Genomic DNA, 26,574 nt, shown 5'->3' on the forward strand with positions numbered 1-26,574 from the left:
TGACGACGCCATTTTGGCGTGTGCGATTATAACGTCGAGAAACCGTAAATCCGTGTTATATAAAGACAAATACCAGATTTTGCTCCGTACTTGTTTCGTTTTGTTCTGCTGAAAATTGTGGAAATTAAAGGCAGAGGTGACGCTATTTCTACTAAGTGGAGTCTTTCACACAGCCAATAGGTGGCGCGTAACGGAAGTAGTCGGATTTAGCTAGCATTAATTGCCTTCATTTTTTTGATTGAACCGGTAAAACTCGAGTAAGAATTGAAGTACAGACAGGTAAATGTACACTATAGCTTTGAAAATGTTTTACCTTTCAGAAACGCCTTTTATTTCAGCTAAATACTTTTATGATATTTTTATATTATGAGTGTTCCAAAGGATCTATCAGTGAGTTTTATTGTGAAAATCAACTCCATACCGGAAGTTGTATTTATCACTCGTACTGGTTTGGCAGTGGTAACAGAAGCACATCAGCTGTACATGAGAGGGCAATACTGACCTAATTTATTGTACAGGGGACAGCAACAACTGCGACGACGACACAACACCAACGCATACGACGAAATCAAAGACCTCCACCGTAGTCTGTGGCTGTAAGTACACTTTTATTTCTTTAAATGTGTCGTGACAGTTGCTGTTATAACGCGTAGAATGGTCCGTGTTGCTGAAGGAGAGATGCCAGCAGCTGTTATCCTCAAGGTGCCTTAAACAGGGGGGTGATCCTGGATTATACACGTGAAATACCTCACGGAGTGCAACCATAACCTCCACGTCTCAGCACCTGAATCTGGCTTGTGAAATACTGGACGCGACGTGTCATTATTGATTTAACCGTCACTCCTTTTGTAATTTTGAGATATTGCCATGTTGATCACGCAAGCCTTTGCTATCGGCCTGGATTTATTACGTGACAATTAGAGACATGGTGTTTTGCTTAAGCCCCTACTGTTGCTTTCAGATTAGTAAAATGCATAATAGACGAAGCGAGCCGACCATTTTGGCTGAACTGTCTCAGAAAGATATTATCCATTGCAATAACCCATTCATTTGCGTTGCATTGCCTGCCCTTCAGTCATGCATTTATTTGCCCCTTTTTCAGTCTGCCAATTCATGCTCAATATTTCAGCCAACAGTTATTGTCATGACATATGTAGTATTTTAAGATTTTATTGCTATTTACATGTTTTTGTACTTTCCAAGTTCTCAGAGCATTGATAATCATAATGTTCCACTGACAAAATAACTCTTTTCCTTTGAGAGGCTGTCATAGTGACAGTCAGTGCATCCACTTAAAGTTTAGTTTGTGATCAGAACAATTTTCAGAATGTCACAACAGTCATTATATGAAAATAGTTGCACATTATTATGTAAAATATTTTTCAAGGACCTTGTCTTCGTTTTCTTCCTTGTCGCAGCCAGGAGAATCTGCATGTGGGACTCGGTTGCCATTACAGAGAAATCTGCTCCAACCTGTCTACTGAAAAGCCAATACAGTGGTGATGAGTGCACTATTGAATGCTGCAACTGTGAGAGAGGAAGAGGAGGAAGAAACACAGAAAGAGTGAAAACTTGTGCTCCCGGATGTAAGAGGTTTTTGGTCACTGAGATCATTGTTCTGCCGAAAGGTCCCAAGGGAAACATAGGCATTGTGAGGTGTATAAAGGCTGTCATCAGTCCAGGTGACCGGGTGCACCTGACTGGTACTGGTGCTGCTGCTGCTGCACACATTTAAAGTCACCACGAGCCTCTGGACATTTACTACGCAGCAAAAAAGGAACTCTTCTGTTGAGATTTCAGCAAGGAGGAGAAATAGACGTGACTAAATCCCTGACATTTTTGTCTGGATTATTTTTTACCTGGACTTCTTTTTCTATTTTGGTGGATGAGCTGGGAGGGGAAAAAAACAAACGCAAGAGGACAAATGACCATTTGTGGATTTGGGACTGACTGAGCCGTTCTTTGTAGAAAGGACAAGGCTGCTTGGGCTCAAGTGTCCAAATGCAAGAATGCAGAAGCACAGAGTGGCAGATGAACAGGTTTGTGTCAGCAGTTCATGTTTTCTATTAGAGATCTTGTTATTGTGACTGGTTGCTATAAATTATTCAGTATATGTCAAAGTAATATGGGCCTGACGGTTTACACTGATGGCTTTTTAATTCTTAAACTACTGAGGGTATTGCAATGGTTCTGTAATATGCAGTATTTTAAACTTGATCCTGCATGTGCTTTACTCAGAATGGCATTATTGTGTATCATAATAGCACCAATACGTTGTTAAGCAATCCTAACATAATTGGAACAAACCTGTTTTTATCTTAGTCTATGCATCTTGTTGAATAATCCCCTACCTTGAATCATTTGCCTGCAAGGTGTGCAAAATAGCATGAAAAAACATCTTCATGTTTAATTCTGACAAAGGATCATATTTTCCTGCAGATACAGAGTTAAGTTTACTTCTACAGGCTGGCTGCTGCACAGATGTTTGTGAAAGCTGCTTGATTTATTGCCATATTGCCCTGTGGCGGTCTCTTGATAAAATGTGCTTTAGCAAAGGGCATTTTGTCCTGTACTCTTCATTCTCTCCCCTTTTTTATTATCCCAGCACTTATAGTCTGTTTCATGCAATATATTTCCATGCATTCCAGATCAAATCAGAAATCAACCATTTGATTTAACTTTGTGCAACACTTGACATATTCAAATACTCAGATCAAGTGAAATATTTTTAACCATAGAACATATTGTTCCTCTTTCTTGATGTTAGATTTGAAGTTAATCTTTCTCTGACACTGAAGGTTGTATATTAATGTATGCACACTCTGAAAACTGAAACTGAATCATATTTCCTTAAAGAAACCACTAGAATCTTATCTCAGACCCCTGAATTTGTGTGACTGCTTAACATGAAAACACAGACTAGGTAGTAATTTGTTTTTCTCAAGAGGCTAGACATCAGAGGCAAGTAAGGATACCTTGCATAGTTAGCTATGCAACTTGCATAATGTGTTTGTTTTTGATTACAGAAAGGCATAAAAATATGTAAATGTAGTCATCTTTTCCATATTCTGTTTCAACACTGAGCATCTTCCTTGAAATTATAGTCTTGAGGATTATAACTGATCACATTGTTCCTTTGTAACAGCCTCTGCCGTCAGAATATGATACAGACTCAAATCTATTGTATTTGTTGCACAACTCTAAAAAAAAAAAAATCCTCTCTAGTTGTTGAACAATAGAAAACACTGTTGTTTTCACCTCCAAACTTTATAGTCATGACCTGTCAGTTGTTGCTTAACTCTTGTTTCAATACTGAATTATTACCCCAAATAGAAGATCTCTATGATAATAACAGCATTTACAGGCATTAAATCATTTCACTTCTGCTTTGTTCTCCCTAATGCAGTGTTTGAGCAAGTGAGCCTGTGAAGGCCTCAGAGGCGGCCATGTTGGATCTCCTCCTGACAGCGCTGGTGTTGACCCGTCTTCACCCGTCACCTCATAGCGCCTCACTGCCAACCTAACTCCTCGCTCCCTCTTGCTTGCTACGTCTATTTCTTCCACTGTCTGGCAGGGAGAAAGGTAAACATGGCACGTATGCAGGCTTTGTTTAATGGATTACTTTGAGTAAACCAGTTGTAGACTCAGTTGTTTGATAGACTAGCTGCTGTTTGGTTGGTTTTTCTCTAGCATTTCTGCAGGGCCTTAAAAAATCTGTTTAATACTTTAAAAAAAAAAAACTTAAGTGTTTTGTCTGGGTATATGGAGGTGCAGTGCTCCCTTTTTTGTTGTTTAAACTTATATTATTACAACATTTAGAAAATAACCACAGAAATACAAAACAATTTTTCTTTATAAGTTAACATACACTTACAGTTTTGTGTATAACATATGACCCCTAACATCTAAAATACTTATTTCCAGAAAAACCTCTGTTTCTGTCTACCCAGGCTAATATGGTATTTTGTGTCTGGAGTTGTCTTCTATTTTTAGAGAAAACCTTCCTTTAAAAGTCTTACTTTCTTGACATGTCTTCAGGTTTTACGATAGTTTTATAAAATTGCGTTTTCTTTATTTACTTATGTCTTAAAAGTGCTATTGATCTCACTGTGATTAAAAGCATAAGTGAGCTCTTCTAAACTATACATCTTGATTTTGACATCTCTTAAACTTTGAAGTGTGGAAGGGGGCATCTCAAATTATGTGATCTGGAGGTTTTACCTTAAAATATGAGTTCATTTAAAGCTGATGGAGAGTAAATTTAGTGAGGCTTTAGTTTCATTAATCCTCGGTGATTACGTTTTTATTTAATTGAGGTTTTTTTTTTTTTTACATTGCACACTATTAATGATGGAACTGGGGAGAGGCATTAAATTTGACTCTGTGTCATCCTCCTAGCTCCTCGATCCTTGTGCAAGATGTCCTATGCACACCACAAGCTGCTCACCTGGAGCTTACCTCACCTTGCCCTTATACCGCTGACCTACCTCTGGCTCCTGGCTCCTCCCACAGGTAAACTTATCCAAGTATCATCTTGAACTCGACTTGCCAAACTGCGTTTAACTGACAGAGAGCTATTAAGAAAACACATCACATCCGTTCCTGTTAGACAGCCAGTGCTCATCCTGCCCTGTAGATTCACACGCCTTTGATTACTCAAGGCGGATCCTCATCCTGCTTTGACTTTTATTTGGATACATTGATGGTTTGAGGCTGTTGGTTTTTACTGTCTCCCTAATCTGAGGCAGAGATAGAGGACTGCTGGCACCCCTACTGTGTGTGTTGCTGCCATTGTGTATTACAGTGTGAGATTGGACAATGAGGGCTCTGTGAGTAGACATTGTGTTGTGTGTGTACTGAGGGGTAGGCAACAGAAGAAGAGTGGACTAGGGGTGGGGTAGCGCAGGCCAAAAGGTCCTTTCTCAAACAAACTGTAGTGCTTTTGTGTGAGGTAAGACGTCGGTTTCAAAGACTTGCATCACAGTGACATCCCATAAAGTCACCCTTGGCTCTAGTGTCGCTATGGCATCAGCGTTTATAGATACAGCTCTGTCCGTGACTGTGTAGTGAACTGTGCTTTTAGTTGCTTTTCGTTTTTTCTTTGAAGCCAACATAGCCATTTAATGCCTCGCCATGAGCTGGATATTAGCATTAACAGAACAACAGGTTCAAAAGTGGGTCATATTTACTGCTTCACAAAAGATAAAATGTTTCATGGAGCTGTTGGAAAGGGTCACAGTCTAATGTTATGTGTGTAGGTGGTTTGTATTTGGGTAACTGTATATATAATGCCTGCATTGTAGAAACAACAATACAAACTTGCGGTTTATTGATTCTTCATCCACAGTTCAGTTTTTTTTTTAACAAATAAACTTTGATTAATTGAAGTTAAAAAAAAAGAAGAAAAAAACATTCTTAAGACCTCTCACTTTGTCACATAAATAAAAATGCTACACATGTGTATTGTCTTTCAACTGAATACATTCAGTTGAAAGACAATAATATATAGGTGTGATGTGTTGTTTTTTACCAAATATATTGGAATAACGCACAAGTAACAGAATAAGGGTGGTGTTTTTTAGGGGTTGGAGGAGCAGGTGTCAGAATCGCAGCTCAGAATTTGAAACTGTGACTTCAGTGTCAACATTCTCAAAGCCATTACACCCATAATTCCATTTAATTACCAAACTACAAGCATAGTGAAATTGGAGACATATGATTGTTTACATGTTGATTATGATTACACACCGTCATGCTCCTCTGCAGTGGAAAGGAGCATGAGTGTGCAACAAACTGCAACAATCCTTCTTTACAGAGTTCTTGGCCTTTTTAGTTATGAGGTCATTAACTCTAGTACAGACAGTCTTTAACTTAATTTTTCATTGATTTTTTTTTTTAACTCTACTCTCAGGGAAGTACAAAAGAACAATGGGTCAAATACCATTAGTAATACAAAATGCTGTTACAGTTTAATCCATCTCAGCCATTATTCCTTGTATTTAATATTGTCTTTGTGATGGGTTGTATATGTTACCCATTTCCTCCATTTTTTGACTGTTGAGGTCTCAGAATAAATGTAGACTATGACTTCGCATATTGTTAATCTGTATAACTGGTTGATATTTGTGCCATTTCCCAGTAACTGCATCTACTATGAATGTAAACCCATTCATGTATCTGTGTTCTGATAATCACACATTGTATCTGCAGATCATTTTTGATTGCCTTCCCCACCCTTCTATCACTTCCTTAGTTTTTATTGTATATTTTAGAGGAGATTGCAGGTGATTCTTGTGAATGCAGCGCTGTTAGGATTGAGATAAAAATAACAAAGGAAGTAGTCTGTTTTAACACCTAAGCTGAAAGTATTCTCCATTGTTGCTACATGGATTTTCATTGGAGTTGCAGTTTTTGGGTTTTGTTTTTTTTTTGCAGTTGTAGAGTGACTCAGCTGTACTCCTCAGACACAGGCTATTATTCACTGCTAGTTTGGGTTCTATCTTTGTGTGGAGAATCATTTACATACTGGTGTGAAATTAACTCCACATTTCCCTCTTAACATTGTTTTACAGTTTCACATTTGTCATCTGGTGTAAACGATGAATCGAATAGAACATACAAAAGGTTTACAAGGATCCTTTTAGCACACAGAGAGTGCACTTAAACAGGAACACACACGGTGAGGCAGCCAACTGTACCGGCAGACTGCTGATATGACTCTGATATGGTCTGGCTCAGAAGGTGGAGTTTTGTGCACACTGCATACTGTGCTTTGGGTTTTAATCAGTGTCTTGTTTTGTCAGGGAAAAGCCTCACTTCCGCTCTCTGCTGCTGACTTGGCTGACGGCACATACTGCGACTGCATGTCAGCCTTTCTGAGAAATGTTCAGTCAAGGCCTAATCTGTGAAAAGTCTCACTAGTTGGAACTGGAATTCAAAGTTGGTTTCAATTTGCCCCTTCGACAATGCCAAGAGGGCCCAACAATGGCCTGATTGATATAAACCAGGGGAATTGTGAAAAGCCTGGGAAGCGCTGCCCTGTGGCAGATCCACCATGCTGGCTTTGGCAGATTCTTTTGATCAAACTGCTGGCCACATTACACTCTGTCAAGAAATTCTCTATGGATGACAGACCTTAACCTTCAGCTGTTATCCAGCCTATCACCCCTGACTGGCAGTTTTCCTTTTCTTTGGAAGAAAAGTCATTATGCATAATGATGGTAATCTGCTTTGAATAACAATACTATTTGCATAATATGTTTTTTTTTTCCTTTTTCAAAAATGGCACATTAAAATGCCATCCTCTCCTCCACAATCATTTATAAATTTTGATTGTCTGTTTTCGCAAGTGCTCATTTTCAAGTTTAATCTGCTGTCCACCAGGATTGGGCGGCATGACAGTAAAAACATGTCAATAAAAATGTGTCAAGCTGAGATTGGGCCATACTGTCTCTGCTACAGGATCTGGTTTCACCTCATTCTTGTGATTTTATGACCTTGTGAATCCTGCTGCCTCACACGCTAATGTTATTTGGACAGCAGGACTGTGTGTAGCAGATTAAAACTGTAAAATTTGAAATTATTTTAGAAAAATGTTAGTTTGACTGTTTTGAGTTTTTAACTCAAGTTAATGCGGTTTTCTTTGTATGAGCATTCCAAATGAAGACAAAAAAGTATAACACTATATGATTGTTTTTGAACTATTACTTCATATAAATTTGCAGAACATGAAACGAGATATATTTGTTGCATTATATAAAATAATATTTCATCGTTTGAGCCATATTGTCCACCAAAGTGGACTCTAGTTGTCTCCTACTTTTCTAAAAGTCCAGGTTGAATCTGGCATCAGATTTGTATATTATTTTGTTAAATTTTATAACCTGCTGGTAGAGTCATTCCTTAAACTCAGATTTTCCAGAGAGAAACTTTTCTTCTTGAATACATGAATTTAAGAACCATGACAAACTGCATTTTTTGAGTGCAGGACTGTTTAAACACAACAGTGTTACAAATACACTTGTTTGTTTCAACTGTGTCTCTGCACCAGGTCAGTAAAAACTGAATGATCATTGTTTTTTCCGTCCTTTTGGTCCATCCAGGTGTGTCAGCAGATCTGTGTCGGGTCACAGGTGGGGTGTTGGGGATCCACTGGAGCAGCATCATCAGTCTGGGCTGGCTTCCTCTGGCTGACGGGAGGGGAGGGGCAACATGTTGGGAGTCCTGCTGCTTGAAGCCGAGCTGTGGTGCCGTTTGGAGCCTTGGCGGACGCTGCGTACTTCTCAGTTGCACCCATAAGAGAGGGTGTCCCATCTCCTCTCTGCCCCAACCTCACCAAGAGTCCCTTGGACTCCTTCAGCTGCTCGCCAAGGTACATACACTGCAATGAAACAGACCGCCATGATTTAATGCATCAACAAAGCTTGGTTTTCAAGTCGTCTGTCCCATTCTTATAAACTCAGGATCTCAGAAAAGTCGTGAAGGAATTTTTTCATATTTTGCACAAATGTTCACTTCTTAATTGTGAACTCATTAAAATGTGGTGGTTAAAGGTCAACTAGGTCAACTCTAACCTCAAAAACATACAGAAGTTGAAGATATAATGACTCTTAATAGTCAAAAAGTCTAAGGTCAGTGTCACTGTCACTTTTATGTTTCGCAGTAACAGTTTTTCAGCTGTGGTTCAACACCATAGATCAGGAAAAGACAATTATGCCAGTATTTCACATTTGGTCAGATGCTGAATTGATGACACTAATCTTGGAATCACCTTGAAAATATGATAGTAATTTACATTTTGCCAAAAAATGCTCAACAAATTAGATTGGTTGATGGAGGAGAACATCAGCAATCCAGATCAAATTTGATTTGATTGAGCTACACTACACCCAGTAAAAGTTTGTCAAACAAAACATCAAACAAAAGGAAGTGTCATATCACTTCCTATTGTTTCCACCATCTTGAAGGTGGTCATATATGCTGTGCGTCTATCTATGCTGTATTACAAAGTCAGCAGTTTCCTTAGGTTGATTGTTGTGTCTAACTTCACCTTTAGAATCCCCATACGCAAAGACGTAGAAGGGCTCGTCATGCACAACAAGACAGACGGCAAACAGGACAGCTTACCAACACGGTAACACAACTGGTTTATATATGTTTCTACTTTGCTCCCCTCTAGGAGATTCTCTTAATTTTTCAGAGCATTAACTTATTTCAGAATATATTCCTAAAGATTTGTTGGTAACCTTTGTTCATTCAAATGTTTTGTAACTGTCCCTGCAGGGAAACCCAAAGCTGGAAGCTGCTCCCCCAACTTCAGCTGCACACAGTACTCTTGCACTTCCTCAGACAGCCCAGAAGAACCTTAGCCCATTAAGCAATGTGAGTGCAGACCCGGTCGAAGCTCCCTCACAGCCAAACTCAACGGTTGACAAAGCCGTTGATACTGGTGCGTCTTCCAATAGCAGTGATGTCAGCACACCCACGACGCCTGCAACTACCCTCACCACTACTCCAACAGTGGCTGGTAAGGACAGAGTGTAGTGGTTGGTGTCACATAGCCAGGCCGCACCAGCTTTCAGCTCCTTCAGTAATTTGTCTCGTCTTCATTTATTAATTATGAGCTAATACATAATGTAACAGCACCAGAAAAAGATTATGCACGAATTCCTCATTTTTTTTTTTTCTAATTATGGTTCATATCCATCCTTTTAGCTTCCTTCACCCTTCTTCCCTGATGCTGCTTTCAGCTGACAGAAAATGAAGATATACTTTGCTCACAAATTTTATGGCAGACTGCTCAGGTGTTATGTTTCCCAGATGAAAGCCACGTGTGCTGTGGGTGTGAAGTCAAATGAGAGTGAGCAATAGGAATGTGCTGAGACTTGCTGTGCTTCTGCAAACAAGAAGAACTTGCATGATCAGTCGCTTCTCCCTGAAGCATAATAATGTAATTAATCTAGCATTAGCTGAAAAATAACTACAATGCCTGCAATTACAGATAAACCTTCTGTTGCTCTTTTGAACAACATTGTATTTACTCAAACAGACCAAACACTAACAAGCTGTATAATGATCAGCTGCAGTTTATAGAAAGAAATATCTCCTATATATTTCACACTTGAAGTCTTGTTTTGAAGGTTTTGTAACTAAGTTACTACTCAGTCTTAAAAAACATTTAACTTCATGCTGCAACCTTCTACAAGCTCTCCTTGTATTCTGAATTCTGAGAAACTGGAAGCACCTAACCCCTAAGGCTTAAAATTTGTTTTGAAAGTGCTGAATGATGAATTCCACATTAGTTGGGGCATGTGGCCTAAAATGTGTTGATAGAATAGGTAACACCCTGAAAATAAAGGCAAGTGTCATGGCATGTACAAGTATTCTGGCTCTCGACCAGAATTTAATAGTTGCTTTGTAAAAAAAGACTAAAAAAAACCTGGTACGTAATGTAAACGGAGCTGTGGGAAAATGACAAAACATTCAGGATTCTGTAAATGCAATGTCATCCAAGGTGAAACTGAAACTGAATATAAGAAAAGGGTTTGACACGAAAATGGAAGTAAAAAAAAAAGTCACTGTTCAAGCCAAGTGCCTTATGACTTGAGGAGGAGGAGGAGGTCTCACAAATAGGCCTAAGAATTAAAGAAATAATTGGAAAGGCCACACAAGTGTCCAGTAATTTGCTCCATTTGATGTTATTCTAAGTTAACCTTTGTTGTTATGAAACTGGAATGATGAGTCTAACAACTCTAAGTCGTTTTTAAGAATCAGCAATTCCTTTGTAATTGGTTGCTCTTTGTCTCTTTTATCCATGAGGCTTTTATTCTTCTGTAAGCAAGTTGTAATATTCCAACCCCGTATATTATAATTAAGAACAAGCAGGCTGCTTTTTTGTTTTATTTATCCTTTCATTTCATCCAAGGGCATTGCTGCATGTGTTAAGCGGTCCCAGTTTGTTTTGTATGCATTTAGCAATCTCTAGCCAGGTCCAGCCTTATGGTTGCCATGCCAACCTGTTTTCTTGGCATCATGTATGATCTTTTGTTTATGTGTGACAGTGAAGGAACTGGTGGTGTCCGCAGGAGAGAGTGTGGAGGTCACACTACCCCGCAATGACATCGAGCTCAACGCCTTTGTGGTTCCAACCCCCCCACCAGGTAAAACTGTGGAACCTTTAGATAAAATACCACAGTCTGTTGAAATCACCTGGAAGTCTCTGTTTTATATATTCAACCAGTATGTTCATATTCACTAGTGAAGGGATGAGACGGAATCTTCTTGACTCTACATCATGACCACTTGCCAAAGATTTTCAAATCCAGACCAAAAAAAAAAAAAGATTATTCTGTTGAGAAGAGGAATAATTTTGTTAATCCCATGATCCCTCTTCTACATGCTCCAGTGATCCCAAAACGCACAAGTGGATCTCTTAAATGCACTTTACTTTCTTCACAGGGACAAACTATGCATTTGACTGGCGTCTGATAACTCATCCCAAAGATTACAGCGGGGAGATGGAAGGGAAGCACAGTAAGACGCTTAAACTAAGCCAGGTGTGGATCAGAAATGTCATATTTACAGTCTATCTTACTAAAAATAATACATTCTGTTGGAGGTGTATTTCTCCAAAAACAGACTGTCTCAAAAGGAACACTACTTCTTCACATTACCTTGCTTTCTCAATGTCTCTTGTCTGTGTCTTTCAGCTGACTGTCGGTCTATATGAGTTTGAGGTGACAGTCGATGGGGAGGGGGCCCATGGAGAGGGTTACGTCAATGTCACAGTTAAACCAGGTAAGACTGAACATTTAGGGAATAACATCTATCGACATGGATAGTATGTGTTTAGATTTTCATAAGTGTCACTTGCAGGAGTGAGTTTCTATAAAAGAAGAACTTTTTTTAGCTTGCTTATTTAGTGTGTTTATTTCCTGTTCCCTTTTTGAGTTTTATTTTATTCTTTATTAAAATGTTTTTAAAATTATTTCCATGTTTATGCATGCTATGTGACTAAAGCCAGACTCATACATCTGTTCTCATAAAGCTGCCTTTACCAAACTCGGGTTCGGAGCCTAAAATGAGTCACAGAGCTGTTTTGCATTGGGTTGGAAACTGTCAGAGAAAAATACATCAACAATAGTATGATATATGAGTTAATTTTCTTAACAAAAATAACATTGTTCCCTAGAAGTGTTTTTAATTGTTAACTTCATATAATCTATGTGAGATGGAGAGAAGTAAGAAATATAACAAAACAAAAACAATATAAAAGACATAGTAAGATGAAAATTAAGTAAAAGGTACAACATGTAAAATGCCAAAACAATTCAGAACAGATGCCAGAAGATGAAGATGATTGAAGAGAAGTTACAAGAAGAAAATTATTTAAGACATAAAATGAGAACAATGTAAAAGGACCAAGAAGATGAAAATGATGTTTAAAAAGGTAACGAGAAAAAATATGCAAATGATTTAAAGACCATGGGGCATAAACATTATTAAAAAAAGAGACTCAGAAACAATTTTTTAATGATAAAAATGTAGTCTCTATGTCAATATTGTAATTTATGGTTACACAAATATTATCATTGTATTTAATATCCAAGCTCAGTGTCACTGAATCCAAACTATCACTGTACTGTATGTTTATATATTTAGCTTGTTGGCGTCCGTTTTACCTGGTCTACACACCTGATAGTCATGTGACCGCTCACATCACTTCTGAAATGGAGACTGGTCATGTCTTTATTGCAAGTGTAGTAAGAAGACGGCACATAATTTAATTTAATTGCATCTATCTGTGATTATATAATTGCTCAGGTTGACAGTATTATTGTGTTTCCATTAATTGTGCAGCTGTTGTCAAAATAATCAGATTATTGGAACACAATGCAGCAATATAACTCTGTAGTTTGTTGTGGTCAGTTAGCAAAGCAATTCCAACTGGTCAGCTTTGCAGTTTTTTTTTGTAATGTGTCATAAACCTGTGTCAAAAAGTCCAAAAAAATTATAAACGGTACATGATAACATGCAAAAATATTGACAAAGGTTAACAGTGAGTCCACTCAGGAACTGGCCAGGAGCATGATACTTTATTGATTTTATATAACAGCGGTCAAAATTTTAGCCTGAGGAATGGTCAAGTAAATGCATCCGACATGCGTTTGAACAGGATTTATAGTAGTAATGTCATACTATAATGTGTTTCTATTTTTTTTTTTCTGTTTAAAGATAAATGGCATTGTCCGCTGCACAAAAACACATCGTACTACTGGAGGACAAGCCTCCCACAAACATTGTCTCTGACTATTTCCAAGGAAGCTGCTCACTTTATCATTCTGTACTAGCCAAAGAACAGTTGTATACAATTCAGTAAACAAGTTAATATGTTGTTTTCCACCTGACAGAGCCACGGGTAAACAAGCCTCCTGTTGCCGTAGTTTCCCCAAAGTTCCAGGAGATCTCCTTGCCAACCAGTTCTACGGTGATAGACGGCAGCCGTGAGTCTCCCACACCAAGACACACATATTTACTAACAGTCATATTTATCACTCGATAGAAACTGCACTGGCCATGGCTTCTGTTGAATAAATTTTAATGGGGCATAAAGGCTGAGTCATCTGTTGTCTTACTTAAGATATTATTAGTCATAGGAGATGTAACAATACTGCAGCACTGCTAATGTCACACATTGACTTTCATGTATCACTTCAGTTATTGTATATAGGTTATTATAAAATTAGTGAAAGCAGGTACATTAGAGAATTGCATTAAGCTTTCTGAACCACAAAAACTGGAATGCATTCTTTGGCTTTTCAAGAGTCGTTAATTTTTGGTATTTCCTTCCGACCACAACATGAGCAACAACATAAAGTCAGAGACACGTTAATATAAAAGATAAACGTACATGTACACAGCTTATAAGTAAAGTGTTGCTTTAAGTTCACCTGTTATGGTCTTTTCTAGAGAGTACTGATGATGATAAGGTTGTGGCGTGGCACTGGGAAGAGGTCAAAGGTCCACTAAGAGAGGAAAAGGTGTCTGCTGATACTCCGGTCCTCACGCTCTCCAGCCTGGTGCCTGGAAACTACACATTCAGGTACAGGAGGACCTCACCACATAGATCATCTGGAAATGGATTTTATGGTGTTCACTCTGAGGTTTTGGACAAACATAGACAATTGTAAGGACAGAATGTTATTTAAGCCAATTTATACCAAAGTTTCATGGGAAAAGTTTAAACCTGAGCTAGTCAAGCCAGCTTTTCACTGTTTTTGTTTGTTTTTTGTAGGTATAATTCGTACCATCTTAAAATATGAATGAGAATATTTAGTGACTCACTGTAGTGACATTTTGCATATTGACGAAACTGCAGCAAAAATGAAAAAAATAAGGCTTTTGAGCTATGTTTCTGGTGCTTCACCAGAATACCTAGTGGGTTTATGCAAATTTATGGCACAAACTTGAGACAGGAGACTTCCCCTCTTTTGTCAGTTTCACCCATCTATACCCGGAGCCATTCTGTGGTTTAGAGGACTTGGTGTCACCTCTAATAAGCAGAAAAGTACTAACCATTGGACATTGCTACAGGCTGATTAGTTGTTGACATAGGAGACGTGCCTTAAGTTTTAAAAGCAGCCACTGGTGACTTCACAAAATGGAGTCACGCAGACCACAGTCAGCCGTCAGGCCACACATTACATTTTACTGAATGTTTTCTGCTCAGTCTGTGCATTTGACCTATTGAAATGTCTCATTATATCCTCTTTCTTGACTAGTTTGACAGTAACAGATTCGGATGGAGCCACAGATTCGACGCAGGCCACGCTGTCTGTCAACAAAGCCAAGGACTACCGGCCACTGGCCAATGCCGGCGCTAATCAGGTAGAAATATTTTCCCATCACACTGGCCCTTATTAGTATAATATAATTAAAATATAATCAACAGCATTATTGTTTTTGTCCCATGTTTCACTTTTCTTCCTTTTTTTTTTTTTTTTTTTCAAATTATTACATGATATTTGAATGATTAGGTCATCACCTTACCACGCAATTCCATCACTCTGTACGGGAACCAGAGCACAGATGACCACGACCCCTTGGCCTATGAGTGGTCACTAAGCCGGGAAAGCAAAGACAAGGTGGTGGAGATGCAGGTGAGGAACACAAGATATATTCATGTTGAGGCTCTTATTAATACTGAAAAAGATCATCATAAGAAATGTAAGAATGTATAGTGGCATCTGTTCTTTTTGTGTTTTTCAGGGTGTGAGGACACCGTTTCTACAGCTGTCGTCCATGAAGGAAGGGGACTACACCTTCCAGCTGATGGTGACAGATACAGCTGGACAGACGGACACTGCCCAGGTCACAGTCATCGTTCAGCCAGGTAATCATACTGTATACGACCTCCACACATTTCACTGGTCACATGTAAACAGTGTTATGTAAAGGTATTCTGAATTAGAGCTTACTTAAAATGCAACACTCTGATTAGAACCAGGGATATTCTTTTATTATTCAAGTTCTAGGAACATACACACAGCGCATTTCAAATATGTGCCTCAGTTGTGATTTTTGCCACAGTTTACAACTCACAATCTCTTGCCTGTTTATGGAAAAGTATTTTTTAAGAAAGTGGTTGAAGAAGTAGAAGTAGTATGAATAATGTCTGTATTTTAATTTAATTTAATTTATTTATTTATCTTATTTCAAATATCAAAAAACAAAAACAACCAGGAGTATACTTGATTTCTTCTCATTTGACCTTTCTCTGTCCTACAAGAGAGACACAAATAAACATGGGATAAGAAGAGCAGAGAAGCACAACAAAATAAAGATATTTTACCTAGTATTTATGAATTACATATTTATTTTTTGAGGCTCCAGTCTGTATATTTAGTATATTGTTAAAACCATCTTTAAAAAAATCTTAGAAGTTTGCAGAACTTTCGATTGTGTGAATGGCGGCACATAATAGTTCAGCCTGATAAGGAGCTAATACAGAGTGTTACTTCAACCACACACTGGTGAGTTCCTATTATGTTTGAACAGGATTTGTTACTTGAATAACATGTATTCTTATAACAAATCCTGTTCAAACCACCACCAAGGTCAGGCTGTGTCAACAAGGAAACAGTATCTGAAACGGCAGAGTAATTCAGACCAGCTGTCGACACACCTTGACCCTCATATGAGTATCTGTAAGACTCTGAATCCAGTGAGTCATTGGTGTTCTCAACTTTGAAATCCTTGTAACTGGAAAGCCTTTCTTATTTGTTTTTTATTGAATCTCCCATCTCTATGCTCAACTCTGTACAGCACAGGTAGCATTGGCATTAGTTTGCATAAGTGTTTTTATTGCACCACCAATATTTATTATGTGATTGTGGTCTAGTGTCTCACTTTGTGTTGTCATTGCTGTTTATTGCTGTCAAATTGTTGTTTTAATTGCTACTGCGCCAGAAACAATTGCCTCCGGGTGATAAATAAAAATCTTAAATCTCATAAATTTCACTTTTGTTTTGTTCAGATTTCACTTTTGTTTTGTTAAGATCAGTAAAAGCGTGCTTTTGTTTACACCTCTAAGACACTGATGGAATTTGATTACATGTTGAAGACTTATCAACTTGGCCTGAATCAGCTACCAATAAATTACACTTCTTAGTTCGGGAGTCTTAATTACCTCCGCCAAGGAGGTTATGTTTTTGCCAGGGTTTGTTTGTTTGTTTGTTTGTTTGTCTGTCTGTTTGTTTGTCTGTCCGTTAGTGTGCAACATAACTCAAAAAGTTATGGACAGATTTGGATGAAATTTTCAGGGTTTGTTGGAAATGGGATAAGGAAGAAATGATTAAATTTTGGTGGTGATCGGGGGTGGGGGGGCCCACAGGGGGGGCCCACAGGGGGGGCCACTGATCGTTAGTGTGCAACATAACTCAAAAAGTTATGGACAGATTTGGATGAAATTTTCAGGGTTTGTTGGAAATGGGATAAGGAAGAAATGATTAAATTTTGGTGGTGATTGGGGGTGGGGGGGCCCACGGGGGGGGGCGCACTGATCGTTAGTGTGCAACATAACTCAAAAAGTTATGGACAGATTTGGATGAAATTTTCAGGGTTTGTTGGAAATGGGATAAGGAAGAAATGATTAAATTTTGGTGGTATTCGGGGGCTGGGGGGCCCACTGATCAGCCTTGGCGGAGGTCTGCGCTCTCCGAGTGCTTCTAGTTGCAATATTGATCCTGTTTTTTATGGTGGTGAAAGTGCTCTGTTCATGCTCCTAGAACATCCATCCACTAATGTCAGCCTTTAACTCAATGACTGTACTGTACCGTTCTTGTGAACTGCACAACATGTACTCCATGTGATTTATTTCTCATCCACTTCTTTCTGTCCTCCAGAAAACAATAAACCACCAGTAGCTGATCCAGGACCTGAGAAAGAGCTGACCCTGCCAGTCGATCATACCACACTGGATGGTAGTAAGAGCAGCGATGACCAGAAGATCGCCACATACCTCTGGAAGCAAACAAAGTCAGTTAAAAGCAATTAATTATTTATGTAGAATTGTGTATTTAGGTTGACGCTTTTTTTTTTTAATTTGAAAAGCTAAAACACACTCATTTTACACATGAAATGCTCTTGGAAAAAAAAAGTGTTTTTAATGTCAACTTTGTCGCACTCTCTCTTTCTATCCATCTGTCTGTCCAACAGGGGTCCTAATGTGGTGAAAATTGAGAACGCAGACAGTGCTGTTGCCACGGTGACAGGTCTCACAGTTGGCACGTACGAGTTCACACTGACAGTAACTGATGAGAGGAAGCTGCAGAGTAGTGGCACTGTCACAGTCATCGTCAGAGAAGGTTTGAGAACACTCATCATTATAAAGAAAGCATTATACTCTATATAAAGTACATTTTTATCTGCATTTTAAGGGGAGAAAAAAGTGTCAAGATGAAACAATGTGTAGACAGAAATGTAGCATCATGCACTAGGTATGTTATAAGACAGAATGGGGTTCATGAGGAAGTACAAAATTAGGTTTCTGTAAATGTACTATGAACCAGCGGTGGATTAACTAAAGTATGGTTTTTAGCTACTTGTGCTTTACTTAATTTACATTTTATGCAGGTTTAAACTTAAATTCCACCATATCTCAAAAACATATTGTACTTTAAGATGAAGATTTTGCACAATACTTTATATATTTGTTGTTTTTAAAATACAGTACATTAAGATTAAGAAGAAGAAGTTTCAAAACATGTTTGGCATCTGATATCTTACAAAAAGCAGTGTATTATTAATGGTTCTCTAAATAGTGTCTTTTCCCTCTAGACTTTTCACTTGGACAATAGATATTAAATATAGAGTTGTGGAAAAATTATTAGACCACCCTTGTTTTCTTCAGTTTCTTGTTCATTTTAATGCCATGTACAACTAAAGGTACATTTGTTTGGACAAATAAAATGATGTTAACAAAAATAGCTCATAATAGTTTAATTTCAGAGCTGATATCTATCCATTTTCCATGTTTTCTTGATAATAATCAAAATCCCTTAAGTTCTTACATCAATAGCTATGGCATTGTACTGACAAAACCAGTACTTTTAGGCATTCCATGTTTTCTTTTCTGTCTGTTTTAGTCACATGAAACACACAGGAGTTAGCACTTGATTGCATAACCATTGCTTTTGATAGTCTGATAATTTTTTTCCGCGACTATATGACCAAAATGAAAGATTAAAGAGTTACAAATTAAAAGCAGATTGTATATCACAGCTTTGTCTGTTGTCTCTATATAAAAAACTGGATATAAAGTAGTTCAAACTAGCTCCTGTTGGTGTTTAATTGAACACTTAAACTGCATTTTGCTGCTTTTACTTCAATTATTCATTCAAAACTTTTATATGTAATGGAGTATTTCTTTGTTGTGTTGGTACACATATTGAAGTAAAGGATTTGAAAACTTCATCCACCACTGCTCTCAACTACAGACACCAGTGAGGGGGAGAAATGGCTGCTTGTCACAATCTCAGTCAGTTAGCATACTTCACTGGTTCCTGTATTCACTGTATTTATGTATTTTCTTTCCCTCCAGAAAAGGATCAGCCACCCGTAGCTCATGTTGTGTCAAGTCCACCGATATCACTGCCCGTCAGGACTGCCACTCTAGATGGATCTCACTCTGCTGATGATAAAGGTGGAGTTAGTTACCTGTGGACTAGAGATGACAGCAGCCCTGCAGCCGGGGTGAGAGTCAAGTCAAGACTGTTTTATTTATGTAGCCCAAAGCCACCGAGAGGCTTTACAGTCTGTGCACTATACAACACCCTCTATCCTTTGAACCTTGAATTGATCATAAAAAGACTGCCCAAAATAAAAACAGCTAAAAGACCTGTCAAATCAGAAGACCTAATGTCATAAAACGTTAACAGACCGTTCGTTCTTTGCTCTGGCAGGATGTACTGAACAACTCCGACCATCAGGCAGTACTGTTTTTGGGAAACCTGGTGGAGGGGAAGTACAGCTTCACCTTGACTGTGACCGACAGTAAAGGACAGACCAGCAGTGACAGGGGCACCGTCGAAGTCAAACCAGGTAAAGGGAACACATACACAAGCCCTCTCCTACTGCCACTGACTTGATTATTTTGTGTCCATGCTAACTCATTGTAATTAATTTCTAGACACAATCAGGATAGTCAAATATTCATCCTTTGTTTACACATATCGTCATGTGCTTGTTGTGATGATAAATGAGAGCATGACTGTTCACCTACTCATTGATGAAATCCTCTCAATACTGACTTTGTTGGTAGTTCATATTGTTTTTTTTTTAATTATGTAAAAGTCGTTCATCTCAGATATTTTATGTCTATTTTTTTTATTCCTCTTAGCTCTATTCTTATATTACTTTTGTAAAATTTTATATTCTATTCCAATATCTTATTTTTAGTGTTTGTAATTTTATATTCGCTCTGTTCTTATTTTCTGAAGAACTGGTGTTTATTACCGTACTTTCTGGACTATAAGCCACACTCACCCCATCTCCGACATCTCACCATCGCTTCATTGATGCCAAGCTTACGTGCAGCAGCTCTATTTCCTTCTTTGTCAGCCGGATCGACTGTTAGCCCAGAAAACATAAATTAGCCACATCATTTTAGAGCTGCGGGTTCACAGTGTGTGGAAAAAAGTTGCGGCTTATAGACCAGAAATTACGTGATATTGTCGCACTGACTTGAGTAACACTTCTAGGGTCATCGTACACACAATGACAATAAAGGCTATTCTATTCTTTTCTATTCTCTTCTGTTCCGTTCCATTCTAAATATGTTTTCTGGAATACTGCATGTTCTCTTGGTTGACTTGCATGCAATGTGTTTTTTTTACTTTGTTCTTGCTTTCACTCTGTCTTGAATATGAGTTCCAATACAGCAAAGGAATCGCTGAAAAGGCTTTTGGAGAATGAAAAAGATCACTGACAGAAGCTGAACTGTGTAAAAACTCCACCTACAAAATTTGATCACAATATTAATATTTAACAATGCAGGAATGCTACAGAAAATGTGTTTTCTCTCTGACTAGTCCAAGCAAACAAACCGTCTCTAAACAGCAAGAGACTTAACAAGCAACACCCGCAGGTTGAGTAGGTCGCAGTGCAGCATACGCTGCACAGACACACACTCAGCCAGAGACTAATCCGTCACTGGGTGCTCTGGCGTCTCTCCCAGATTTCAGAGTGTCAGATGGAGCCTTCACTCATGTCAGATTTATTTTCTCCTTCTGCTCCTCTCCCTTTTCCATATCTCCTGTCAGTTTGTCTCCATTTAATCCCCCTGCACTTGTTTTTTCAGACATATATGAGCGTGACCTGGTGGAGTTGGTCCTGGAGGTCTCTGTGTCCCAGGTGTCCCACCGTCATCGGGACATGTTGCTTCGTCAGGTCGGAGTCTTACTGGGCGTGCTCGACAGCGACATAATTGTGCGGGAGATTAGTGCGTTTAATGAGCGCAGGTGTGTGACAGCATCTCTTTGACTGACATGCTTACGTTTCTGCTTCATTTGTCTCAGTATTTATACTTTCATCCCCTGACTAATCCATACATATAATAAATCACTGAGTGTTTTCTATATTCACACCGTCTTACAGTTTTTTATTATGAACTTGTGCTGACTTTAAATCTGATGCTGATAAAGATCCATGACATTTTAGTTTGACGTCAATTTGGAGATTAAATAAATATTACTATCAGTAATATTTCCTGTATCCTTCCACCTCAGCACCCGTTTGGTCTTCCTGGTGTCAGGAGGTCCAGGGCGCCCTCCTCTGTCCGGCCACAGCGTTGCACTTGGCTTGCGTAATAAACTACGCAAGCAGAAGAATGACTTTCTCATTTATAAGGCACGAAGGGTGGACACAGTCAGTAAGTGACACACACAGAAAACCCGTGGTATCATTCTGCACATGAATTTAAAGTGGCAGAGTACTTTATATATTTGTTTATGAAGTGTAAAAATAGTTAGAGCTAAAAATCACATATTTTTTAGATTTATTTTTTTCATATGTTTGTACTTCTACAGTTTACTGAATTATTTGTAATCTGTGGCAACTCTGAGCAAGAGAACAGGAGCAGATAATAGAAATAGTTCTACTTTGACCTCTTGGCTTCTGTTTTTAAGATAATAGCTGTGGGTATAAGTTCTCTTCTCTTTCTTTGTACTACAGTTTATGTTCATTGAATATTATGCATATGGTTCAATCGAGATATACTGATACTGTCAAATTCTTGGCCAGAAACAATACTGATATATTTAAAAAAAATCTAAAACCTAAGAATTTTGCAGGTTTGTTATGATTTTATTGGAATTTATTCCTCATTTTGTGACTGGGTAACACATACATCTTGGGATGAAAAAGTAAATGTATTCTAACTGAATATTTAGGATCTCATTATATCTAATATTGAATTGGCACAAATGCAAACTTCTAGCAACTTTTAATAAAATACAACAAATAAACTTTGGCCACTCATTCAGTACTTGATGTCTGTAAAAAACAGAGTATAGTAATGATAAGAGACAACACAGAATAGAATAAATCTTTATTATCACTTTCACAGTAACAATGAAAATCAGTTTAGCAGCTCAGTTCAATTTAGCAGCAAAAGGGACTATATAAAAAACTAAATATCATACAGACTGTTAAGAAAATGTTGGAATGTGCAAAGGCTCCAGAATAAAATATTAATACACTTATGCTGCTAAAGTACTACTAGAACTACTGACATATACAAAAAAAACATACAAAAGCTAACTCTACTACAGATGAGAAGTACAGAAGTATAGTACAACAAAGGAAACGAAGAATAATATTATTAATATATTCCAGTCGTGGCATGTATTGCTTAATGTGTGGTTTCCAATAATGCATTAATCTGAAGAATTAAAGCTCTGTTCTCCGTCGCTCCACCTCTTTAGTCTGCCAGCTGAACTGCTCCAGTCACGGCGAATGCGACTCATTCACGCGCCGCTGCGTCTGCCACCCGTTCTGGATGGAGAACTTAATTAGAGCTCACCTTGGAGACGCAGAGAGCAACTGTGGTGAGATGAAATGATTCTCCGTTAACAATAATACTCTCATTGCATCACAAGTCAATATCAAACAGATCCAAACATTGAAACGGGCTGTAAATCACATGGCTTCCATTTAGCTGCTACATATTCCTTAAATGTTGCTGCTTTTACACTTTGATACTAAAATCACATTCCATCACTGCTTATATTTTTGTTTTAGAGTGGAGTGTCCTCTATGTGACGATAGCATCCTTTATGATTGTTGTTGCAATAGCCACAGTTGTGTGGGGGATTGTGTGCTGCTGTAACAGGTGAGTGTAATTTTTTTTTTTTAAATAATGATAAATATCTGTGGTCTGTTCACATTCTGGAGCCCAGCTTCATTTATGAACCGTTTTCTTTTTTTTTGTAAGGCGGAAGAGCAAAGTGCGCAGAAGCAAAAGCCGATATAAAATATTAGAAGCTGATGAACAAGACAGTCTGGAGCTACAAATACCAAGAGCAGGTAATACTACTACACCTACGAAGTACAGTTTTAATGTCAGCAAGCATCAAAATTATTTGTTCATAATTAATATTTTAAACTGTCTTAGCTGCCTCAAATGGCAAAGAAATGATACAGCAGAAGGTATTGACTATTGTCCTGAATGTAAGTTGTGATTTGTGATGCTAGATGTAAATAAATGAAACTGACTTGACTTAATGGTACATTGGTACATGTGTCCCTGTGAGCTCCCACCCAAGACAGTTACCACATCTAATTCCTTGACCCTTTTCTCAAACACTAATTATCTGTGGTTCTTAAACTATTATTTAGTTATCATACCATTATTTACTCTTTTTGTTTTACTCTTTACTGTTTTTCAAGGCCGTATGAAGCCGGTACCCGCTCCCACCTCCTCTGCCCTCATGCACTCAGACTCCGACCTGGACAGTGACGACGCTCAGGGAGGAGTCCCCTGGATGGAGCAGGAGCGGGGGCATCTCTTGCGACCCCAGAACGGCTCCCTGAGGAACGGCCAGGGGCCCACAAGGAGTAAGAAACAAAGAGAAGAGCTGCTATAGCAAGAGAGGAGAGGGGAGCTCACCGCTGCCCTCACACTCACCTCCTCCTCCTCCTCTTCCTCCAGCTCTCACACCTCTCTGCTCCTCACTGCTCCTCCTCTTCTGATGTTGATCTTCAACAGAAAAACCTCACACCTCTCATCCATGAAGACAGACTGCAGACGGAGGGAGAGAGGAAAAACATGCTGGAAACATGTTGTCCCACTGTCACAGAATTATTCACCACTTGTGAGATTTCCCTGCTCCCACACTGAGCCAAAACGGAGGAAAAAAAGAAACATTTTGAGGACGATTAGGGGTGAGAACACAAATTAACAGTGTAGACCCCCGTTATTTAAAGCAGAGACATAAAGAATGTACGGTTACCCCTCTTATTGATGGCACATAGTGGTTAGAGACTGTGGAAGACGACTAGCCTAAGTGACACTTGAACTTCCTTGGGGGGGGGGGGGGGGGGAATGGAAAAAAAAAAAAAAAGACACAAAAACCAGCGAGCCCACATGACACGCTCACACTTTGCCTCACGTAGACACGCATGTATGCACACAAACACACTGTTCACTGATTCCCACTGTTTCAGGTCCACCTGATGCTACCAAACACTGCCATTTAAAAACCAATGGTTAGCTCTGATTTTTTTTCTTGTTTTTTTTTTTTTTTTAATCATTGGAAAGAAATACACAACCAAAACAGAGATACCAACAGCTATGACTCCTTTTCCCCTCCAAAAAAATGTGCATGATGAGTGACAATTTTCACTTCTGGTACAGTTTAATACTGGAATGACAGTCTGCATGTCTTTGAGTGTATGTGTGCCTGACACGGTGGATTTTTCTGGCTCCTGTGCCAAAAACACGACAGTTTGTATATTTTTATCGTCTGTTAAAAACCCACTCAAGAGTCACTCATGTTAGATATTTATCAGTCATAGCGGAACGAGTCATAAAAAAATAACAAAATGCTGTTTTTATTCTCAAGGCTTTTGTAGACAGTCGCTGTAACACACTGGAGTTCATATGGTTAATGAAATCTCTCTGTGACACACAACAGAGAATGAGACGATGAGGAGAAAAACAACACATGGGATTAGCAGGAATGTCTGAGGACTCCTCATTCACCTCAATGTTCATTAATGCAACAGCTGCTTGAATCATTAAGCTTTTAGTTTTTTTTTTCCTTGCAACCTTTAGGCTGTGATTATATGTCAATGCACTTTGATTCGTCTCATTTGTGTCTCATTTTGAAAGGCAGGAGTTCATGCAAGCAAATCTGTGAAAAGCTGAATTCAAGAGGCAAAAAAATTCACTGCAGAAGTTCAATGCTAGAAATTCTTTTTTTTTTCTTAAACTTAAGATCTGGTGAGACGTTTCTCTGTGTGATGGTTAACATTTAAAGGTTCAGTCATAAATACAGGGTGAAGCTATATTCAGTTTGTGCTTAATTTCCTTATATATAGAGAGAGAGAGATCGAAAAAGAAACTTGAATGTAGATGAAGCCCAAATGCACCTCAGACACGTTTTTCTTTTAACCTCAATGGTACATGCTGAAAATACGTCAAAGCAAGTGATTTTTTTTTTTTTCTTCCAGTAATTATAATGGGTCCTATAGCAAAATTTTGCAGGCCAAAAATTAGAGATTAAAGAAGTGAGTCATGTATTCAGAATGACCTCAAACTGTGCTAAATCCTGAAAATAAATAAGAGCCGAAGGTTAATCTGAGGGATGTTTGGTCACTGAATTTAAATAAGATGTAAAATCTTCTATTCAGTCTGTATCTGTGGCGACGCAGGTGTTTTATAGCTGGACTTTGTTAAGGAAAACCTTTAACCAAATAACTTTTCCCTCTAGCATTTTGACTGCTTTGCATGCAGAATGTGAAACTGACCTGTAAGCCAATTCCCACATTTTCAGTCACTTTTTTTCTTCGGTTGTTGAATGTTAGAAAGGGTATATGGTTGGTTTATTTCAGCCTTTACTCTGTGTGAATCAATCATTTTAACAGTTTTACTTTTAGTCTCATGTTGTCAGTTCTGCTGCACTAGTTAAGTCTTAATTACCACATTTTTTCCGTGTTCATCCGGCCGTCTTTTGCCAACGTGTACGGGGCAAAACTAAAATCAAGTGCACCTAAGTGCCAAGTCTGTAAAAATGGTCATCTTTTAAAATAATGTAATATTCTTCCAATGTTTTTTGCACATCATATAAAAAAGTGTTTTTGGAGAAGTAAACCAGATTTGATGTTGATTCACTCTCATTTCTAGCAATCCAGAGGCTGCATATTGTTTATCAGTCAACCTTTTTCTGAAAAATTCCTAAAGAAAATGCTTTCAAGGTCATTTTTATACTCGTCTTAGTACAGAAATTCAACTATTCCTCTGTTACACGTACAAAAAATGTGAGTCGTGTTGAATTAACCTCGACTCTTGATGGGAATCCACTGTGAAGGCTGACAAAAAAAACAAAACAGAAAGCAATTGTTCAATGAAGGGATATAGTTTAACTTAATATGTTTTAAATATGCTTTTAGTGAAGGATTTGCTTGTTATTTCAATGTGACCAGACCTGATGAAACTGGAAAATCTGTAAATTAAAATAAAATATTTCATTTTGTTCTTGATGTTGTTCTCTACGTGTTGTCTGCTCTGTTGTATAAATGGGGTTTTCACTTCAAACACTTTGACTTTCCACAAACTGTCATAAGTAATGTTTATGTCATCTGAGCTGTTTTCCCGTTTCTCCCTTTGCAGCTGTAAAATGTAGACATGTAAGTTTAGTTTTCCTGTAGAGTCAATGTTGTGATTGAACCAAAACCTTTTCAGAAATCTGTCAAGTTAAATAATAGAACAGCGAATGTTGCTATTTGTGCCCTGCAGGATAACACTATAAAGACACCAGATGGTGGTTGGATGATGCATCATTATTATTTATCCAA

General features: G+C 38.3%; 1 protein-coding gene across 1 annotated transcript; it reads left to right on the forward strand.

Annotated features, from left to right (window-relative positions):
* Window positions 1–65: 65 nt before the first annotated feature.
* Window positions 66–26,259, forward strand: kiaa0319l (KIAA0319-like ortholog). Its single transcript, XM_030146467.1, has 25 exons — window positions 66–596; window positions 1,419–2,039; window positions 3,407–3,582; window positions 4,399–4,512; window positions 8,103–8,371; window positions 9,056–9,133; window positions 9,283–9,526; window positions 11,061–11,159; window positions 11,458–11,555; window positions 11,709–11,796; window positions 13,410–13,502; window positions 13,969–14,101; window positions 14,781–14,886; window positions 15,036–15,158; window positions 15,268–15,391; window positions 17,403–17,535; window positions 17,716–17,864; window positions 19,100–19,251; window positions 19,461–19,599; window positions 20,858–21,017; window positions 21,285–21,427; window positions 22,482–22,604; window positions 22,798–22,888; window positions 22,991–23,082; window positions 23,446–26,259. Exons 4-25 carry the CDS (start codon window positions 4,419–4,421, stop codon window positions 23,640–23,642), a joined length of 2,928 nt encoding a protein of 975 aa, XP_030002327.1. The 5' UTR covers window positions 66–596; window positions 1,419–2,039; window positions 3,407–3,582; window positions 4,399–4,418; the 3' UTR covers window positions 23,643–26,259.
* The last annotated feature ends 315 nt before the right edge of the window (window positions 26,260–26,574 follow it).

Source organism: Sphaeramia orbicularis, chromosome 11 (genome assembly GCF_902148855.1).
Source record: "Sphaeramia orbicularis chromosome 11, fSphaOr1.1, whole genome shotgun sequence".
Classification (NCBI taxonomy): Eukaryota; Metazoa; Chordata; class Actinopteri; order Kurtiformes; family Apogonidae; genus Sphaeramia; species Sphaeramia orbicularis.